This window comes from Delphinapterus leucas, chromosome 6, assembly GCF_059928025.1.
Source record: "Delphinapterus leucas isolate spDelLeu-1000000601 "Yukka" chromosome 6, BTC_Dleu_Yukka2, whole genome shotgun sequence".
Classification (NCBI taxonomy): domain Eukaryota; kingdom Metazoa; phylum Chordata; class Mammalia; order Artiodactyla; family Monodontidae; genus Delphinapterus; species Delphinapterus leucas.
The window spans coordinates 114,678,476-114,696,760 of NC_143134.1; the positions used below are offsets into that span (position 1 = coordinate 114,678,476).

The 18,285-nt window shown below is 38.1% G+C and overlaps 2 protein-coding genes across 8 annotated transcripts in view; both read right to left on the reverse strand.

The window, feature by feature from the left end:
• The window catches only part of GOLGA1 (golgin A1), a 54,430-nt gene extending 47,967 nt beyond the window's left edge, over positions 1 to 6,463 (reverse strand). The window contains exons 1-3 of one of the 4 annotated variants that reach the window (XM_022578758.2): positions 5,999 to 6,460; positions 5,145 to 5,194; positions 4,004 to 4,226 (exon numbers count right to left, since the gene is read on the reverse strand). In XM_022578758.2, the coding sequence (XP_022434466.2) occupies positions 4,004 to 4,138 (135 nt within the window). In that variant the 5' untranslated portion in view covers positions 4,139 to 4,226; positions 5,145 to 5,194; positions 5,999 to 6,460. Of the gene's footprint in view, positions 1 to 4,003; positions 5,195 to 5,998 lie in introns of all 4 variants that reach the window. The other 3 variants (XM_022578756.2, XM_089913739.1, XM_089913740.1) reach the window with 3 other exon arrangements.
• A 633-nt stretch (positions 6,464 to 7,096) lies between these two features.
• SCAI (suppressor of cancer cell invasion) overlaps positions 7,097 to 18,285 on the reverse strand; it is a 145,754-nt gene continuing 134,565 nt past the window's right edge. For all 4 annotated transcript variants that reach the window (XM_022578753.2, XM_089913743.1, XM_022578754.2 and 1 more), the window contains one exon: positions 7,097 to 16,825. In XM_022578753.2, coding sequence (XP_022434461.1) covers positions 16,679 to 16,825 — 147 coding nt within the window. In that variant the 3' untranslated portion in view covers positions 7,097 to 16,678. The remainder of the gene's footprint in view (positions 16,826 to 18,285) is intronic.

The window sequence follows — 18,285 nt, forward strand, 5'->3', positions numbered from 1 at the left end:
TGATTATAAAATTTTAAAAATACAGAAGAGTAAGGAGGGTGGTTTAATGAACACTCTCTCTCGACTTTAACAACTGCTGATTTTTCCCATATTTGCTTCATCAATTTTTATTCTACTATAGTACTTCAAATAGCAGACATTGACATTTCATCCTAAACATTTTGATAAACATTTCTAAAATATAAGGACATTTTCCTTTATAGCCACAATGCCATTATTATACCTAACAAAATTAAAAATAATAGTATCTAATATCCAGTCTTCAGTCTTCCCCATTTACTGCCAAAATGTATTTAAAGGTGGTTGAACAACTCATTTTAAATATTCATTTACCCACTGAGCCACTTACTTGTCCATTATGGAGGGTATAGTTAAAAGGGAGTCTCAGGAGGCGGAAGGCCCAGGTTAAAGTTCCATCTTCACCATTAACAAACTACAAGAACTTGGACCAATTACTTAACTTCTCTGTGCACTGGTTTCGTCACATGTAAAATGTAACAAACATAATCTACGTCACAAAGCTGTGATGAGGATTAAATAAATCAATACTTGTCAGGTCTTGAAAACACAGCCTGGCACGTAAGTAACTTTAATACGTGTCATCTGTTAGTAGTACAAGTTATGATTATTACTGTCAGTGAGACATCTATTCTTAGCACTGTGCTAAGCACTGGGAACAGTGGTGAAACGGAGTCCCGATCTAAGACAGCAGCAGCTGCAGCAACTACGAATTACGAAGTGCTTATTAAGAGCCAGGCACCATACTAAGTGTTTTATATACTATGCAGAAAAGAGTTAACATCCCAGGCCTGAGACTGCTATCCTTGGCAAGGCCTGCTTGTAAGGTGAGCCCTTGGCTGGCCTGTGGGAACTTAGATTTTACAAGGGTTCTCACCATTCCTGATAAGAATGGCTCACTGTACCTAAACTAATTGTGCCAAAAATATGGTTTATATGCTGAACACCTGTTTTCGTTCTGGGAGTCTGGAATTTTGGTAAATGCTAGGCAGAGGGTGCCTATATGACTAGCCTCCAGTAAAATTCCTGGGCACTGAGTCTCTAATGAGCTTCCTTGATAGACAACATTTTATCCTGTGTTGTCACAATTCCTTGCTGAGGGAAATAAGTGTGCCCTATGCAACTCCACTGGGAGAGGACTCTTGGAAGCCTGTGCCTGGTTTCCTCCAGACTTTGTTCATGCACCTTTTCCCTTTGCTAATTTTGCCTTGTAGTAAATGTTTTCACTGTGATAAATGATAGCAGTGAGTAAAACTATATGCTGAGTCCTGTGAGTTCTTCTAATGAATAATCGAACCTAGGGGAGAACCTTGCCTGCCCACCCTGCCCCAACACACATACTTTAATAAAGACAGGTATAGTTCCTATCTCCATTTTATAGATGTGGAAATTAAGGCACAGAAAAGTGACAAAAAATTTGCCCAAGGTCACACAATAACGATGAAAGAGGAATCAAATCCAGGTCTACCTCCATAACCTGGCCTGAGTTCCTAACTGTTACTCGACTGCCTCTCATGAAGCTCCCAGTTTAGTGGGAGAGCCAAACAAGCAAATCATCAACAACAATGCAGTGTAACAGGTGATATTACAGAGGATATAGGAGACAAGGGACCAAATTCAGCCAGTAGGGATAAAGAGTAGAGGGGGTGAGATGGGCAGGTCGGGTCAAGGGGGCTTCCTGGAAGTAACATGTGAGCCAAGTCTTGAAGGATGCACACAAGTATGTCAGAGGAATTCAGAAGTGAGAGGAGGACATAGGAGAAATTCCAGAGACAGGAGACAGAATATGCAAACATTTGTAGGTATGGTGGAAAGTTGTCCATTCCATAAAGTACATTAAGTTCAATGTACAATGGCTGGAGCACAGGGTATAGGAAAGCAGAATGAGATAACGGCAGGATGGGTTAGCTGTGACAAGACCACCGAGGTTCACCTTATACTACAATAAAGACTTTGCACTTCATCCTGCAGATGATGCGGAAGCCACTGAGGAGTTTCAAGCACTGGACAGACATGAACAGGTCCGCTCTGGGGAGTTACTGGAGCCAGGGAGCCCAGAGAGGCTACCACATTTGTCCACGAAAGAAAGACAGCCTGAAATAAAATGGAAGTAAAATGTACTACTAGTAAAGGGAGTACAAAGGGTAAGTTTGAGTCAGGAGATGGAAGCCAAAATACTTGCTGACTAACTGGACACCAAGAAGTGAAGAAGTGAAGAGTCTAAAATGTCTCCAAGGTTTCTTGCTGGTGACTTGGGGGATGAAGGTGCACATGTGGAAATGGAGTTAATGAATTCAGTTTTGTTCATGTTAGAATTTGAGATACCAGAGGAAAGGCACCTGGTTGGAGAAATATATGCAATGGGATATAAAGGTCTGGAGATAGGGAGTGAAGATCAGAATGTATACATAAATAAGTTGAAACAGATAACTTTAGAAGTCACACAGCAAAGTATTTCCTGAATTCAGGCCAATCTCCATATCTGGAATACATTCAAGATGAGACACTTCACTTAGCAAGTCAGCGTGAAGGCAAAGCAAGTACTTCTGCCACAGAGCTCAGCATTAAAACTATGTCCTTCAGCCTGGTGATCAAACGTGCATTTATATTTCCTGTTAAATACAGGAGCCAATGATAATTTAGATCTGGTCATCTATTGTTCCACCCCAATAACCTAATAGCTTCTGCCACGTAATCTGACCTGAACAGATAGTATAAGAAAGGAGGACTCATCTGACCATGGAAACAACTCAAGTATCTATCACTAGTAGAAGACAGAGGCAAATTGTGGCCTTTTCAAATGCTGGAATTTTATACAGCAGTAAAAATAAATGAATCACCTACAGTGTACCATTTTTATAAAGTTTGAAAACAAGCAACATTAAACAACAGATTGTTTATGAATATATATGTATCTGGTAGGATATTTTAAAAAGCAAAGGACTGATACACACAAACTTTTGGACAGGTTACCTGAAGGGGCGGAAAGGGAAGGGAACCAAGAAGGAGCAAACAAGTGGCTTTGACGGTACCGATAATGTTCTAGTTCTCTGTATAGGTGACAGATTTAACAAGCATTCATTTTATTTTTATGCCTTATACTTTACACTTACATTACATACATTCTTTTACATATATCAAGCATTATAAATAACTTCTTTTAAGTTATCTAACTTTAAGAGGATCCTGTCATATGCCACCGACCCGATTTTAATCCTAAGGCATGACACTTACCTAACACAGCAGCATCCTCAAATCTTTCCAGCTACAAAGGTATTTTACAAATAAGGGACACAATGCAGCCATCAGTGCAATCTTTTCATCAATTTTCCCACTAAAATAGTGCTAATTCCCTGGCTAATTCCACACCAAACTCACAGACCTCGCTAAGCAACAATGACTTAGAGTGTACATATGTGCAGACACAACAAGCCAAAGTATTTTGAGAAACGAAATGTAAAAGAAGATGCACAAGGTATATAGATGGAAAAAGAGTACAAGAGGACAATGTAGAGAATATGCAAAGGGACCCACGAAAAATAAGAAAAAAAATAGAAAAGCACCTCAGAGCAAGAAGAATCAGATATAAACTACAAATAATCTTGCAATTTTAAAAGAAAATACTTATTGGAGGGACTTCCCTGGTGGTCCAGTGGCTAAAGGCTCCATGCTGCCAATGCAGGGGGCCCAGGTTCGATCCCTGGTCAGAGAACTAGATCCCACATGCTGCAACTGAGAGTTCCCATGCTGCAACTCAAGATCCCGCATGCTGCAACTCAAGATCCTGCGTGCCGCAACAAAGATCCCAAGGGCCGCAACTAAGACCCAGAGCAGCCAAATAAATACATAAATATCTAAAAATATATATATATATAAAAACGGCTATTACAAAATAATAATAATTTATTGCAAAGATTCCCTGAAATATTATTTTAAAAATACAATGAGGCTGTACCAAACATTAAAAACTAGAGAAGATACTTACAAAGTCATCTCCTGAGTCAGCTCCCATGGAGGCAACCGATTCCTTGCTCACTGATCGTGGGATCCTAGTAGCACCTCCTGGCCTCTGAGCGACAGCAGTCTCTTCTGCAATTTTCTTCTTTAGTTTTGCAAACATTTTGCTGTGTGGCTATCCTGCACTGATGGCCAGGTCTTGAACCCCCAATAGTCGTTAGGCCAGCAACCAGGAATTCCGAGACAGGTGCCTAAAAAGTTCCAGATATCCAAACTAACTGCATTCCCACTGAAATGTGGGCCAAAGGCTTGTGGCAATAGCGTATCTATAAATCAGATGAAAGAGCGCTCTAAGTTAAACACCAGAGAAATTTCACATCTGGGTTGTTTTGTTAAGCTTCAGGTTTCAAGATTAAGTTTCATAAGTTTACATGCACACTTACTAGAACACAATTACTAAACATCTGAAAAGCACTCAGGTGCTACAGATGCATGTACAGATAAGGAAATCCAGTCTCAAGGAGGTGAAGTAATCTGCCAAAGATTGTGTGGCTAAACGCAGCGCTGGCATTTGAACCCAGGACTCTGACTCACAAGTCCTTACTCTTTTTTTTTTTTTTAAATTACACCACATTGGCTGTGGCATGTAACACATCAAGTAAAATTTCCCACGGCAAACATTAACATAATGCTTCTGAATCCTTCCCCCAATAATATTAAGTTCAACTACAGTTTAGACAAAAACATGTAACTCAATACAGGGAGAAGGTATAATGTTCTAATGTTCCAAGATCGTTTGGAATCAGCTGTTCACTAGAAAATGTTGACAACTTTTTTCCTAAAAAAACAGGCAAGCCAGCCAACGTATCAGATATCCTTAAATGTTTCCTGGAAATGCTGTGTGGTTCTCTTTTTTAAGAGTGACTAAAATTACCTCAAGTCAATTTCTTTTTTCACAATGTTTTACATGATATTCAAACATCTTTCCCTCCTAACGTGCATGAAACATTTACATTCTGGGTCCAAACTTAACTTTTGATATTTTGTGGAGGATAACTAAGCTCCACTCTAAGATGTACAAATGACTTCTTACCATTTCAGAGCATCCATTTAAGTCTGTACAATTCTTCAAAAGTTTTACCTTCAGTGTCTGTAAACCACCTACTCACCTGGCTTATCTACTAGATTTAAAACAGCTTGGAGGTCAAAGCTTTCTGTCCTGCATGAAGACAAAAATAAAATGCATTGAATATTTCCTCTCAAGTGTAAGGCCAAAATGTTGCGGGGTCGGGCCGGGGGTGTGGAAGAGGAGGGAGGAAGGACTAAGGTGAGGGGGAGAGAAAATCTGTGCTACCACAATCCTCAGGGGTCTCCCCTCCCTCACCCTGGTCTTTGCATCTGTGATTTGCCTAAGAGCTTCACTTAAAGGCACAAAGAACAGAATCTCTCATTGTAGTAAGTGGCTAAACTCACTTCGCCTTGGGAGGAGCAGTGAGCAAAAGAACTTTAACGAGATTAAGGTTTCCCAGGGCTAGTATTTATTTCAGTTGATTCTGACAGTCACACTGTTTACCCGGCCAGACCCCAGAGCCTTGACTCGAACTAAGAAAGTCGCTGAGAAAAAGGATGGCTAAGTTGGGTAAAAGAGCTTTCTAATGCCCGGGGGCCAGCCACCTGCCACGGCAGTTTGGATCCCACTCAGTCTCCTTCCAGACCCGCCCGTGCGTGGACTGTCAAAGAAGGGAAGGACCAATGTGTCTCCCATTTGACAGCAGGGAAACCGAGACCCACAGAGGAAAAGTGACTGGTCCAAAGTCGCGCAGCGGGGGGAAATTCCGGAACCCCAGGCTTCAGGTTCCCAGGCCGGGGAGCCCGCCTCTGCCCCCACCCTCGTCCTTTCTGCACCCCGGTACTGCCCTCCGCCTTGGGTCTTGGGCAACCCAGTCGGGGCCTCTTTGGGCGCACTCCGAGACCACCGGGAGAAAGAGGGGCCTGCTCGTGTCTCCGGTCCCCGCCCGCGCACCTGCCGCTCTCTGGGCAGCCGGCAGACCCCGCCTCCGGGGCCTCTCGTGAGCGCCGGCCCGCGTCACCAGCCCCCACAGCCGGCCTGCGGGCAAAGCAGCAACCCGGAACCGCACTTCCACAAGCGCGCCGGAAGTGGCTGCGCGCGGGGCCGTCCCACCGTGCGCATGCGCCTGAGCGCCGTCTTCCCGGCGGCCGGCGCGAGCTTCGGGGTGACGGTTGGGCTGGAACCGCTGGAGGGCGCGGGGCTGGGCGCTCCCTGAAGCCGGTCCGCCACGTCAGCAGGCAGCCAAACCCTCGTAGGAGGGCTGGATGGCTGAAGCACTTCTTTCCTTTTTTTTTTCTTTTTGAAGGGGGCGGTGCGGAGCGGGGGAAGTGGTAGGAACCTGGTGCAAAGGGGAAAGAACTGATTGCTGCGGTGGTGTCAGCCTGCGGCGTGGAAACCTCAGGCCGTGGCTGCGCTGGCCCAACCCAGACTTTTCACTCCTCTCCCTGCATCCCAGTCTGCACCCTACACGGCCGCCTTGTACCTGCAAGCCCCTGCCGCCTTCCTCACGCTGGAACCTATGGCTCCACACGTTAGTACTGAGAACTCGCGCTTCGTAATGGGTGTTTTCAGTTTTGTGCCTGTGACCCACTTGTAGGACACGTAATGTGTCATTGAAAGAAGAGTTTCCGGAATCATACCCTTATTATATAGTGCAGTCTGATATATTGCATTTCATTAGAAACACACGCTAGCGGCAGCCCACCACATTCATTTCACTAGCCACTAATGGGCCTCCAACTTTTGACAGATGAAGAAAGTCCAGAGAGGTAAAACTGCCTTGTACAAAGTTACAGTACAAACTGGTAGCCTACGTCGGGTCTCGACTCCTTAATGCCAACCAAGCCAGACATTCCACATTGAAGTTGCACATGTTCTTGCCCAGACCCAACACCAGCCTGAGGGCCAGCAGCTTCAACCCAATCCCCTGAAACAATCCCTCCCTCAGTGTGTCCCACCTGGAGGAGGGCAGGGAAAAAACCAAGACTAGGACGTAGAAGAAATTTACAAACTAAAATAATAGCATCAAATCTTCAACCTCAAGACTGTTTCAAGTAACCGAGGAATTATCTGAAAGAAGCAAACCCTATCAGTTTAGCCCTTATGTTGTCAACAATCTGAAGAAGTAGCAAAAACTTTAAGCAAATAATGTTTATTTTTATATCGATGATACACTTAATATATACGTGAATTCAAGATACAAAATTCATTTACAAGAGTTCACACCTGATGAATGTAATCACATTCCTAGAGAGAACATTTATCAATGCAAAAATGTCTTCAATACACTGACAACAAAAATCAAATATTCTGTAATCTTGTTATTCAATAAACATCAAAACAATGTTTAACTCTCCATCCTCTACTATTTAAGAGCCCTCAAGGTGGTAGGCACCATATAACAGAAGAAAACATTGGAAAAGACAAGGGCCTACTGAATCTGCTCTGCAGAATCACAGTGTTTACTCTGATATTCATTTACTTAAGTAGTGAAAGGCTTGCTATCCTTTATGACAAATCACGTACCATACAAGAGTCAAAAGTGATGATCAAGAAAATAAAATGTTTTGATAACTTCTCAATTTCTAAAATCTATGACATATTAGCCATAACAGACAAAGCAGAAAAAGGCTGCTGAAAAGGAACACAATAGGAAAACATCCTTAAGAGTATGTATGGCTTAAGCAATTTAGAAACACAACAGATAAGACTTTTACAATACCACAGTTGTTCAAGTCCAATGATATTGACAATATAATTTTCCCCCTTAGTCATTGGTGGTAAATAGCCCCTTCAAATTTAATTCTACTGAGAACACATATAAAACTAGTGAATCCAAATGGTTTCTTGTCTCACAGAGCTGACTTGATGGATTTTGTTCTAAAGTATTAACCCACAATACCCAAAATTTAATACAAATGAGCAACAAGACTACGTTTCAAGGATTACAGTGATTTGTGAATAGCTAGATAGGCAACCAAATAGCTTCATTATTTGCACGACAGATTAGCAGCACTTGGATAAGAACTGTTACGTGAAAATTATTGTGCTTCAACCTCTCAAAGAGAGCTAATAAATATACCTCTATAATCCTTATAGTGTTACAATTCTATAACATTTCAGTTACAGACAAGCACAATTTTTAAAAAGTATTTCACACCACTACAAAATCAAGTAATTATATTCTCCAAATGTAATTTCTGTTACGATTGAAACAAGTGCATTTCTGCCTAATATCCATAATATAGACAATAGGTTCACCATTATTTTCAGGGAAAAAAGACCAAATATAACTTATTTTAACTCCTATTTGATTATCTTAACCTTTAGTGATGACTTGAATAAAGAAAAGGGTATTCAACCTTACAATGGAAACTACTCAGACAAAATAATAATGTGGCCTGAAATGACAAAATTCTTTAGAGCTAAGTAGGAAATGATTTAAAACTGCTTCATCACATTCAATGATTAGTGAAACCACTATTTTTACTGGTGCTACACAGTGAAGATAAACCTATTTGGATAAATTCCTTCATTTGTAAACTCTACTATGAAAATGGTAGGACATTGCATCTGCCTGTCCTATTACCTAAGACCTTTCTACTTTGACAGGAAGAAGCCTCCAAAATGTATCTCTTGATTGTTGAGTGGCAAGGTTTATTAAAAACAACAAATAAAAAACAGCTGGAGAACTAGTCATATGATCTATGTGATGAAAGGAATGTAACCAGATAACTATAAAAAGCCACAAACACAAAGACCTAAAATATTTTACTGAACCATTGAGTTCTTTTTAATAAAAAAGAAACAAAAGTTTTTTAAAAAACTCATTCTGCAAGAAATAGTAAATAAAAATTCTTATTGCCCTAAAACATTTGAAGCAATTTTTCCTGCAGATTTTTAATACATTACAACACATACCTATAATCTAAAAAAAAGTCAGTAACATGCAAAGAAGGGTAGGAATAGATTTTTTAATTTAAATAGTGTTTATTTCTATATGTTTGGAAATATTTACTCTTGGGATTATCATATATGATCATTTCACATTTTACAATGGTTTGATGTTTGAAAATATCAAACCATTTTACTGATTTGATGTTTGAAAAGACTTATGGGTCAAATTGTAATGTTTACAAATCTTAATTTTCAATCACAGATAAGTGGACATTCATGACAGTTTCAAGAGAGAAAAGAATATTAGTAATATAGGGCTTCCCTGGTGGCGCAGTGGTTAACAATCTGCCTGCCAATGCAGGAGACACGGGTTCGACCCCTGGCCCAGGAAGATCCCACATGCCGCAGAGCAACTAAGCCCATGTGCCACAACTACTGAGCCTGTGCTCTAGAGCCTGTGAGCCACAATTACTGAGCCCACGTGCCACAACTACTGAAGCCCACGTGCCTAGAGGCCGTGCTCCGCAACAAGAGAAGCCACTGCAGTAAGAAGCCCGCGCACCGCAACAAAGAGTAGCCCCCGCTAACCCAACTAGAGAAAGCCTGCGTGCAGCGAAGACCCAACGCAGCCAAAAATAAAATAAATTAAAAAAAAAGAATATTAGTAATATAACATAAAATTTTAAATAATGTTTACTGCATACCTAAAGGAAGGCTAGCTATAATTCCCCATCTCATTCTGAAGTGACATAAACACTCATTCTATTAATCTTCATTCCATAAGCCTATCAGAAAAGTAAAAAAATCTCAACCCTAAAATTACCAATGTCTCAATAAACAATACTACACCTAAAAAGATGATTGTCTTGGGATGTAGACTGGAATTGTTCACCAAAATAGGAAAATATTCCCAATTTATAGTCTGTTCTATGACCAAATTCAGGCTTTATGATTAAGTGAATCTGGAGTGCAGAATTAGTATACCTCAAACTGCTAAAAAACTCTGAAAGCACTGTTCAAATATGTTTTTTAAAAAATCATACTGCTTAGACTAGTTTGATAATTTAAAATATAACTTTAAAAAAACACAAATTAACAAAAATATTTTTAAATTAAGAAATGGTGCTTCAGTCAGTGATTAACAACGTTATATAGAAATGGAATTCTTCTTAAAAGTCAATATTACACCAAACTAAGTTAAAAATACCAATTTTAGCTTAAGAAAACATTTCATATCTACAGAATTCCAAAGGAAATATTTCTATGGCATCAACAAATTAGTTACACTTGATTTAATACATTTATCTTTACCCATTTAAGGGCATGTCCCCCTACATCATCCTGACATCCTTCCCTTCAATAGGTGATTGATTCCATTCACACATCAATTATCCTTCCTTAAACACAAGGCATGTTTAATAAATCTCTGTGTTCAAAAATTCAGTGAAGCTGGGACACAGTGTAATTATTATGTTTTGAAATTCTCGTTTGAGGAAGATTAACTGCCTTAATAAAATTGTTTTTTAAGGTAAAGTGGTCACAGTATCCAGGAAAGAACTGGAGGTACAGCATGAACAGGTATAAAGTATCCATGTCTAAGACTGCAGGAGAATAGGGGGAGAGAGGACTTGGTTTTCTAAGCAATTCTTATTTAATTGCAGCCTGACTGTTAGAGAGTCAGAGGTCATATTCACAATGTCAGTCTCATCTACTACACTTCTAAATGCTGCTGCTCTCCTCAAATCAATGTCCACATTAAGCATGAGTCAGTTCCATGAATTTTAAATAGCATAACATCTGCTCTGCTACTCTCCAGTTGCAATAAATGATTTGGTTACTAAAACAACTCGAACATCAGACACTATGAACGTTTTCACTGATTTTCTCAGAAAGAATACATCACCAAATTTTAATATGTATTTAAGAAAAAGGCTATTACAACTTTATTTAAAATTTAACATTGTAATTGAGAAGTGTTATGAATACTTGGCTGACATATTAAAAATACAATGAAGAGGCAAACGTAACATTTTGGAGGACAGTAGAAATGACTCCTGACTTTTCTCTTTAAGATAATTTAAAATTGGATCAGATAGATTTAATCTTCTGAAGAATAATGGGGTAAATAGTTGTTTGCAGTTATATTTTATCAAGCAAAAAAATAACCCCTACTTAATTTTTGTGGTGAATGTATTCAAGTGTATATTAAATATCTCCTACACTCTTCCGTGCAAATAAATATGCCCAGTGAAGACCCGAGTAACCGAATATTGATCTCTGTGATACTCCATAGGTTCACAAATTGGCACTGCACATATTTACTATCCTCTTATCCTCCCCTACCTGTCATTCTTGGTAGAGGTTTGAAGGCCCCATTTTTATAGCATGCCATGCACCTAATATTAAGAATCCTACTTCGTGTGTGAATGTATCAATTTGCAGAACACAGTGGTCTCACAGAGACAAAGAAATACAACTGGAGGCATTTTATTCACTGGAAGCATTTTCTCAGATAAGCATACTCATCTTTGATATGCAGCTCCAATTAGAAAAATCTCTCGTTAGAAATGCCAAGACAGGACTAAATTAATCACAGCTGCTGCAAATATAAAGGTTATCAACCTCTTGTTCCTCATTAAATTCGACCCTACCTAGGTAAAGCCCTCCTCTACCTAATGCTCCTTTTTCTGCCTCACAGAGGTAAGATGAGACACACCGGTGAAAAAAAAATTGTTCCCAAATTAAACTGTGGTATCAGGCATTAAAATGGCAACTAGGAACGTATTTCCCTACTTAAAGGACATTTCCCTATCTATTTTGAAATGTGATCAAAGTAATTTTTTCCACTGCCCCTTGATTCTCAATATAAATACTTATGTTACTAAGTAATAATACCCAACTACAGGCAAGAAGATAAAGTACTGATATAGCTTAAGAACCTGCTGGTGTCTCAGTTTCACATACTTAGGTTTTTCAGGTTCCTATCACTAATTTATCATCAGTTTAAATGGAAACTGGCAGATGATTTTAAAGCTAAGAATATCCAGCTTTCTGTTAAGATCTTCATGTCCTAATTTCAACTCCAAATTAGTCCATTTTACCCAAACACAAGCCCCTCAAAATAGAGGCTCACGATTGAGATACAACCACAACCTAATTACAGCAGCATGAACAATGCCACCATGATGTCCTCACAGAACTTAAATAAATTCAGCCCACAATGGGTATGGGTATATAATATACACATACTGTATCTCTGCATACCATATATTTACAAATATGTACATATATACAAAAAGTATACACAGAGATTCAGCATCATGAAAATATATACATGCCACTGCAAATAAAATAAGAATTTCAAATAAATAAGGACAACAAAAGAGCCCTCAATGTAAATATCCTTAATACTCTCCAAACAAACATACAGGAACATATACACCCAAAATATCACCAGGAGATTCATACCATTCATATTCATATCAAATCTTTTTACTCACTTAGGATGGGGAGGTGGTTCTGCATCACAGGCAGTAGCCAAGTTTGCAGACCTTAGTACCTTACTATATTTCCTGTCCAGAATATTCTCTGTATATCAGACTGATTACAAGTCTCTGTGGATAACTAAGTACAAGATTTTTCAACAGAGTCCAAAACCCTTCTAAGAGACAGAAAGTTACTAACTCACACAGGTCAGAGATTAAACTTGGAGAAAAATGCTAATGAAAGCTCTCAAAATTAATATATACATTGGATTTGTTGCTTTTCCCTTTACCTCAAAGAAATTCAGTTCAATCACCACCTAATCTGTCTCAGGGAATACTACTGCAAGAAGAAAACAAAGCATAGTAGCCACAAGTGAGAAAAAATAAAACCCAGATCCTTTACCAGGAAAATTTCAGTCATGACTAGATTGCACTTTGCTTTTATAATCTCAAAACATTTCAACTTGGTAAAAATATAAAGGGTACAATAAATTCTATGTGCTTTGAGAGGTTTTTGAGAGCACCACTTCCTAGGAAGAAAAAACACACACACACATACACAAAGGATATACCCTGGCTAAAATCAAAGATAAAATGTCTGACTTGTGGATTTTTTTATAAATAATAAATTAAAATTTGCTGGGGCTGATTGATTTACTGGTTTCAATATTTGATATATTAAAAAAATACCATAGCTTTTGTGCCAAAATATAAATCTCTAATTATTTCTTTCTTGTTCATTATAGAAAGCAACCTGAGCTACTGGAAAGACTGGGCTGAGATTAGGAGATTTGAGTTTTAGTTCTAGCTCCATCTTTATGAAAAAAAACTGAGTTTTTTGGGGTCGCAGCTTTCTCTTCTGTAAATTAGGGAAGATAGTCGCTTTATCAACTTCAGAAATATACGGACAAAGAAAGAGAAAACAATTCCATTGTGCTTAATTTTGTTTTGTATATAACTGACTTCTTGCACTCTTACACTATTTTGTTTACAGTGGTTCTTAGGTGAGGTGAGACACTGTATCAGAATCTCCAGGGGGGAGTTTGTGCAATTTGAAAGCAAAGAAGTGCCCTTTCTCATTGTTTTGCTTTGTTCTTAGTTCCAAAATTTAAATTTCTATGAATTCTAAAAATAAATAAAGGGTTTAACATTTTAATATTCATAAAGGGGAGCAGTATATATTGAGAAAATAAGATTCTCTGCCATTGCCATCTTGAGCCCATTGAGTGATTGTCCTTTTTCATTTCCTCTTCCTCAATTAAAGTAAGGTCTTAAAATGTAGAAGCTGGGTAACGGGTATAAAAGGTTCATTAAACTCTGTGTATGTTTAAAATTTTCATAACAAAAAGTTAAAAAAAACAACAACAAAGGAATACAAGTGTTTGCACAAATGTAACCTTCACAATAAGGCCTACCCCGATCACTCACTGAAACATTATTTTCTGCCTAAAAACAAACGAAAAATTTCCCTTGCCACGCTCTAAATTTTCTTCATACTATTTAAAACTTTCTAACATAAATTTACTTATTTATTATATTTATTGCCTGATTCCTCCTATTAGAATATAAGCTTCATGAAAACAAGGACTTTTAAGTCTACGTTGTCTGTTTCACCAATGCCTAGGACAAAATCTGGAGTATAGCGTTGCTCAATACACATTTTTTTAAAGGCATGAATGAAACAATAGTTTAGAATTTTCCAGCACAGTTTTCCTCTCAAGATTACTTTAGTTCACTTTAAATTTTTAACCACCAGTAAGGAATTACACTACTATTAACTTGAGGAGCAAGGTCATCATCTAAACACTAGCTGTGAGTTCCAAGACCCCTTGTTCTTAGACAAACACATTACTAATAACAAAAGCTCCAATTTCTTCTGGAGATTCTCTCTCTGAACTAGTTTCTACAACAACTAAGTGGGACCCAGATATTTTCTTGAAGAAAAACTAGGTAAAAATGATATAGAAAAGAAAATGTTGTGTATACTAAAATAAGGGAAACCAATTTTCCAGGTGGCAGGGGTGGGAAAATCAATATCTTTTGGAACCAAGAGTTCAAATTATAGAACCACAGAATTGGACAGAACCTTGGGCCAATGCCTTCATTTTACAGATGAGAGTGCTAAAAAGCAGAGACATGAAGACACTTGTCAAAGGGCATAAAGCTAGTTACCAGGAAAGCCAGGATTAGAACTCAGGTCTCCTAATTCTCAAGCCAGTGTTCTTTATGTTAATCAAGTGAGGATAAAGCTCAGGATGATAAATATTATTTTAAGCATCAGAGAACAGGAGAATATGTGTTGCTAGTACTGGCACAGAACTTCCAGGGAATTGAAACAAGAGGTCAGATAACTAAGGACAGTCTATTGCTGTGGTTCAGGTGAACACTGTTATGAAAGGAAAGCTATGAAGTTTATTAAGGTACTGGGGGGGAAAAAAAAAGGAAAGCAGTCTTTATCTGATAATAAAAACCCACTAGCAAAGGAAATCTCTCTCCGGGGTAACTTTTCCAAAGCCTTCTGAAATAATGTTTAAAAGAACAAACAAAAATGACTTTAAAAAAATTAATTAAAAAACCCACAAAGTCTCCCAAACCCAAGAACAATAACTTCAAGACTTCAGATGAAAAACCAACAAATTGGAACACATATATGAATAACTTAGACCAAAATAATTCTGTATGTTAGAAATAAAAACCAAGTTAAAAATATTACAGTAAAATTTCCCTAGGGACATAGGAAAGAGGCACCAAAAGCAAACACCTCCTTTCCCCTGGGACTGCCAGAGGTAGAGTTGTGAGCCTGTACAGAAAATTAGGTAGAAGGGCTTTTGATTCAACGATTTCTGAACTTGAATGCTGGGGAGTCAAAAGAGGGGAAAGAAATCATAGCTAGTAACTGTAAAATTATGAAGGGGATGAAAGGGGAGAAAAAACACAAAAATCTTTATATAATACACTGAACCCTATATAAAATAATAAAAAACTTGTGCATGAAATATAAAATAGTAAATATAAGGAGTTTTTAAAAACCTAATTTCCAAATTGTCAATGCAAAAGCAACTTCCATTTTAATTATATAACAATTCAGTTACCCTCAACTAAAATTAGTAACAACTCTGAAGTTTCATAAATCTGAACTAGGCAAAAAGATTACAAACTCTCTACTGTATACCACAGACCTCAACCTAGACAGTCTTTAAACTTGATCTCATTAATTAATAAAAGTTTAAATGGAATTCCTATGGAAACACTGTATTATGAAAACGACAACCTGATTTTTTGACTGAAAGATTTAAAAGTTGTTCTTTTTCACTTCCAGCATTCAAAGAATACAAAGAAAACAAAATATGCAAACATATCTCATGATAACACAGGACTCACACATTCCAAATGATATGTATCATCTCAAGACCTCAATTAAAGATTCAGCTTTTCAGATGCAAATCAATCCTATACAGTTACTGAAATTTTGACAGCATTTAAACGAATTAAATGCTTTTAAGAACTATCTTGGGCTTCCCTGGTGGCGCAGTGGTTGAGAGTCCGCCTGCCGATGCAGGGAACACGGGTTCGTGCCCCGGTCCGGGAGGATCCCACATGCCGCGGAGCGGCTGGGCCCGTGGGCCATGGCCGCTGGGCCTGCGCGTCCAGAGCCTGTGCTCCGCAACGGGAGAGGCCACAGCAGTGAGAGGGCCTCATACCGAAAAAAGAAAAAAAAAAACCAAAAAAAAAGAACTATCTTGATTAGGCATCAAAGAATCACACATTTTTCTATCTACTAACTTGGAATGAAAAGAAATATTATGGAAGGGCTCTGTTCTTGATTCTTAGTAGTCCATGCTGGCTAGTTTCACATTTGTGAACAATTACATGTTTTCCAAATCCACACATTTAAGGTCCAAGTATAAGAGTTGGGTTTTCCTCATTATACAAAAATAAATGATTTACTCTTCTCAGGGTGAGAATAGTGACTATATGAGTGTAGGATCAGATGTTAGAGGTAAGTATCCATACCTCAAAACCAAAAAATAAAAATTCCAAGATTGAGTTTTTAAAAGACCTGAAACATTGTATTTTAAAACAGTTACCCTAAAAGTTTGAACAATTTTTTTCAGCTTGTTTTTAAAATGGTGGTCCTAAATTGAAAAATAAAAACTAAATAACACCACTGTGTGTCTGTCATCACATTAGAAAACTGCACCATTTAAAATCTGTGGCAAATGAAAACTTGTTTCAACAGAGGATTTTTGTTTTAATAGTCATCTATGGTATTCTCAAGGAACACGTTTCGCACATCCAGAATGGATGCTAATTCCAAAATGTGCTTCTGGAGGTGAGGGTTCTCCACTGTTTCATCCCTTGGCAGTTGTGGATATGATTCTGGATAATTTCGTGTTTCCTGGTAAACAAAGAAGAGAAAAGTCAATTTTATAGTTTAAGGAAAGAAAATTATACACATTAATATTACTGTTAATATGAACAGTATTAAGAAGTAACTTAATATGCATATTTCTCCTTCATATTGGTAATATATTTGTTGAACATACGAAATTGCTGACATTTGACCATTTTGACCCAAAAAATGATAAGTTCATATGGTTCAACCCAATATATTCATTTAGTGAGTTATTTCATGAATATTTACTGGGGCCTATCATTTCTGGGAACTATGCTATATTGTGGAAACCATATAATTCCTACTTGCTGGGGGGAAAATCCTAAAATACACAGAATTTCAACAAGTATTTGTTAGTGAATAAATAAATACATGTTTCAGTAGAAATTAAAATGAGAGAAAAGACATGGGAAACCCTGAAAAGGTCAAATTAATGGGCCTGGGCAATTAATTATAGGAGAAGGAGGTGTCAAAAATGACTAAGATTTCAAGAATGGATGACTTGAAAGAAGAGTTGAGAGCTACTCAGAGAAAAAGAGATGTAAAGGAGGAGATAATTTGGGGATAGTATAAAGCTTCAGGTTTTAGGTATATTTTATTTAAGGTAATGGGCTATACAAAGAGGACAGCCCGTCAACCAGAATTTGAAAATTCAGGACCGTATCTCAGAAGACAGGTTTGAGGGTTTCCCTGGTGACAGATTGGTTAAGAATCTGCCTGCCAATGCAGGGGACATGGGTTCAAGCCCTGGTCCAGGAAGATCCCACATGTCGCGGAGCAACTAAGCCTGTGTGCCACAACTACTGAGCCTGTGCTCTAGAGCCCACGAACCACAACTACTGAAGCCTGTGCGCCTAGAGCCCGTGCTCTGCAACAAGAGAAGCCACCGCAGTGAGAAGCCCACGCACTGCAATGAAGAGTAGTCCCTGCTCACCACAACTAGAGAAAGCCCACGCACCGCAATGAAGACCCAATGTAGCAAAAATAAAATAAAATAAAATAAAATATTTAAAAAAGAAGAAGACAGGTTTGAGCAGTTTATGTCATACTATATACTATATACATATATAATATATACACTGATACAATCTACATGAAGATAAATATTAATAGCCATGAAAATGGATGAGGTTTCTAAGCATATTAGCAAAGAGAGTGAAAAAAAGAGTCCCTAGAAAGAGAGATGAAAGATCAGGGGCAAAAACAAAAAAAGGACTAATAAAAGAAAAAAGAAAATAGTTTTTGTAATCACATGGAAGCAAAAGAAGAAGACAATTTCAAGAATAAAGTGATTCTCATTTGGAAATTCTTCATTTGGTACTTTCTACAGACTACAATTTTGCCACATACTTAAAATTTACTGAAAAAATAAATTACCATTTTTCTATACATCTAACATGACACTCCATATATTAAAAGGTCATTTCTATCTCTCTTGTGCCTGTAGGCCTCAGTAATTACAT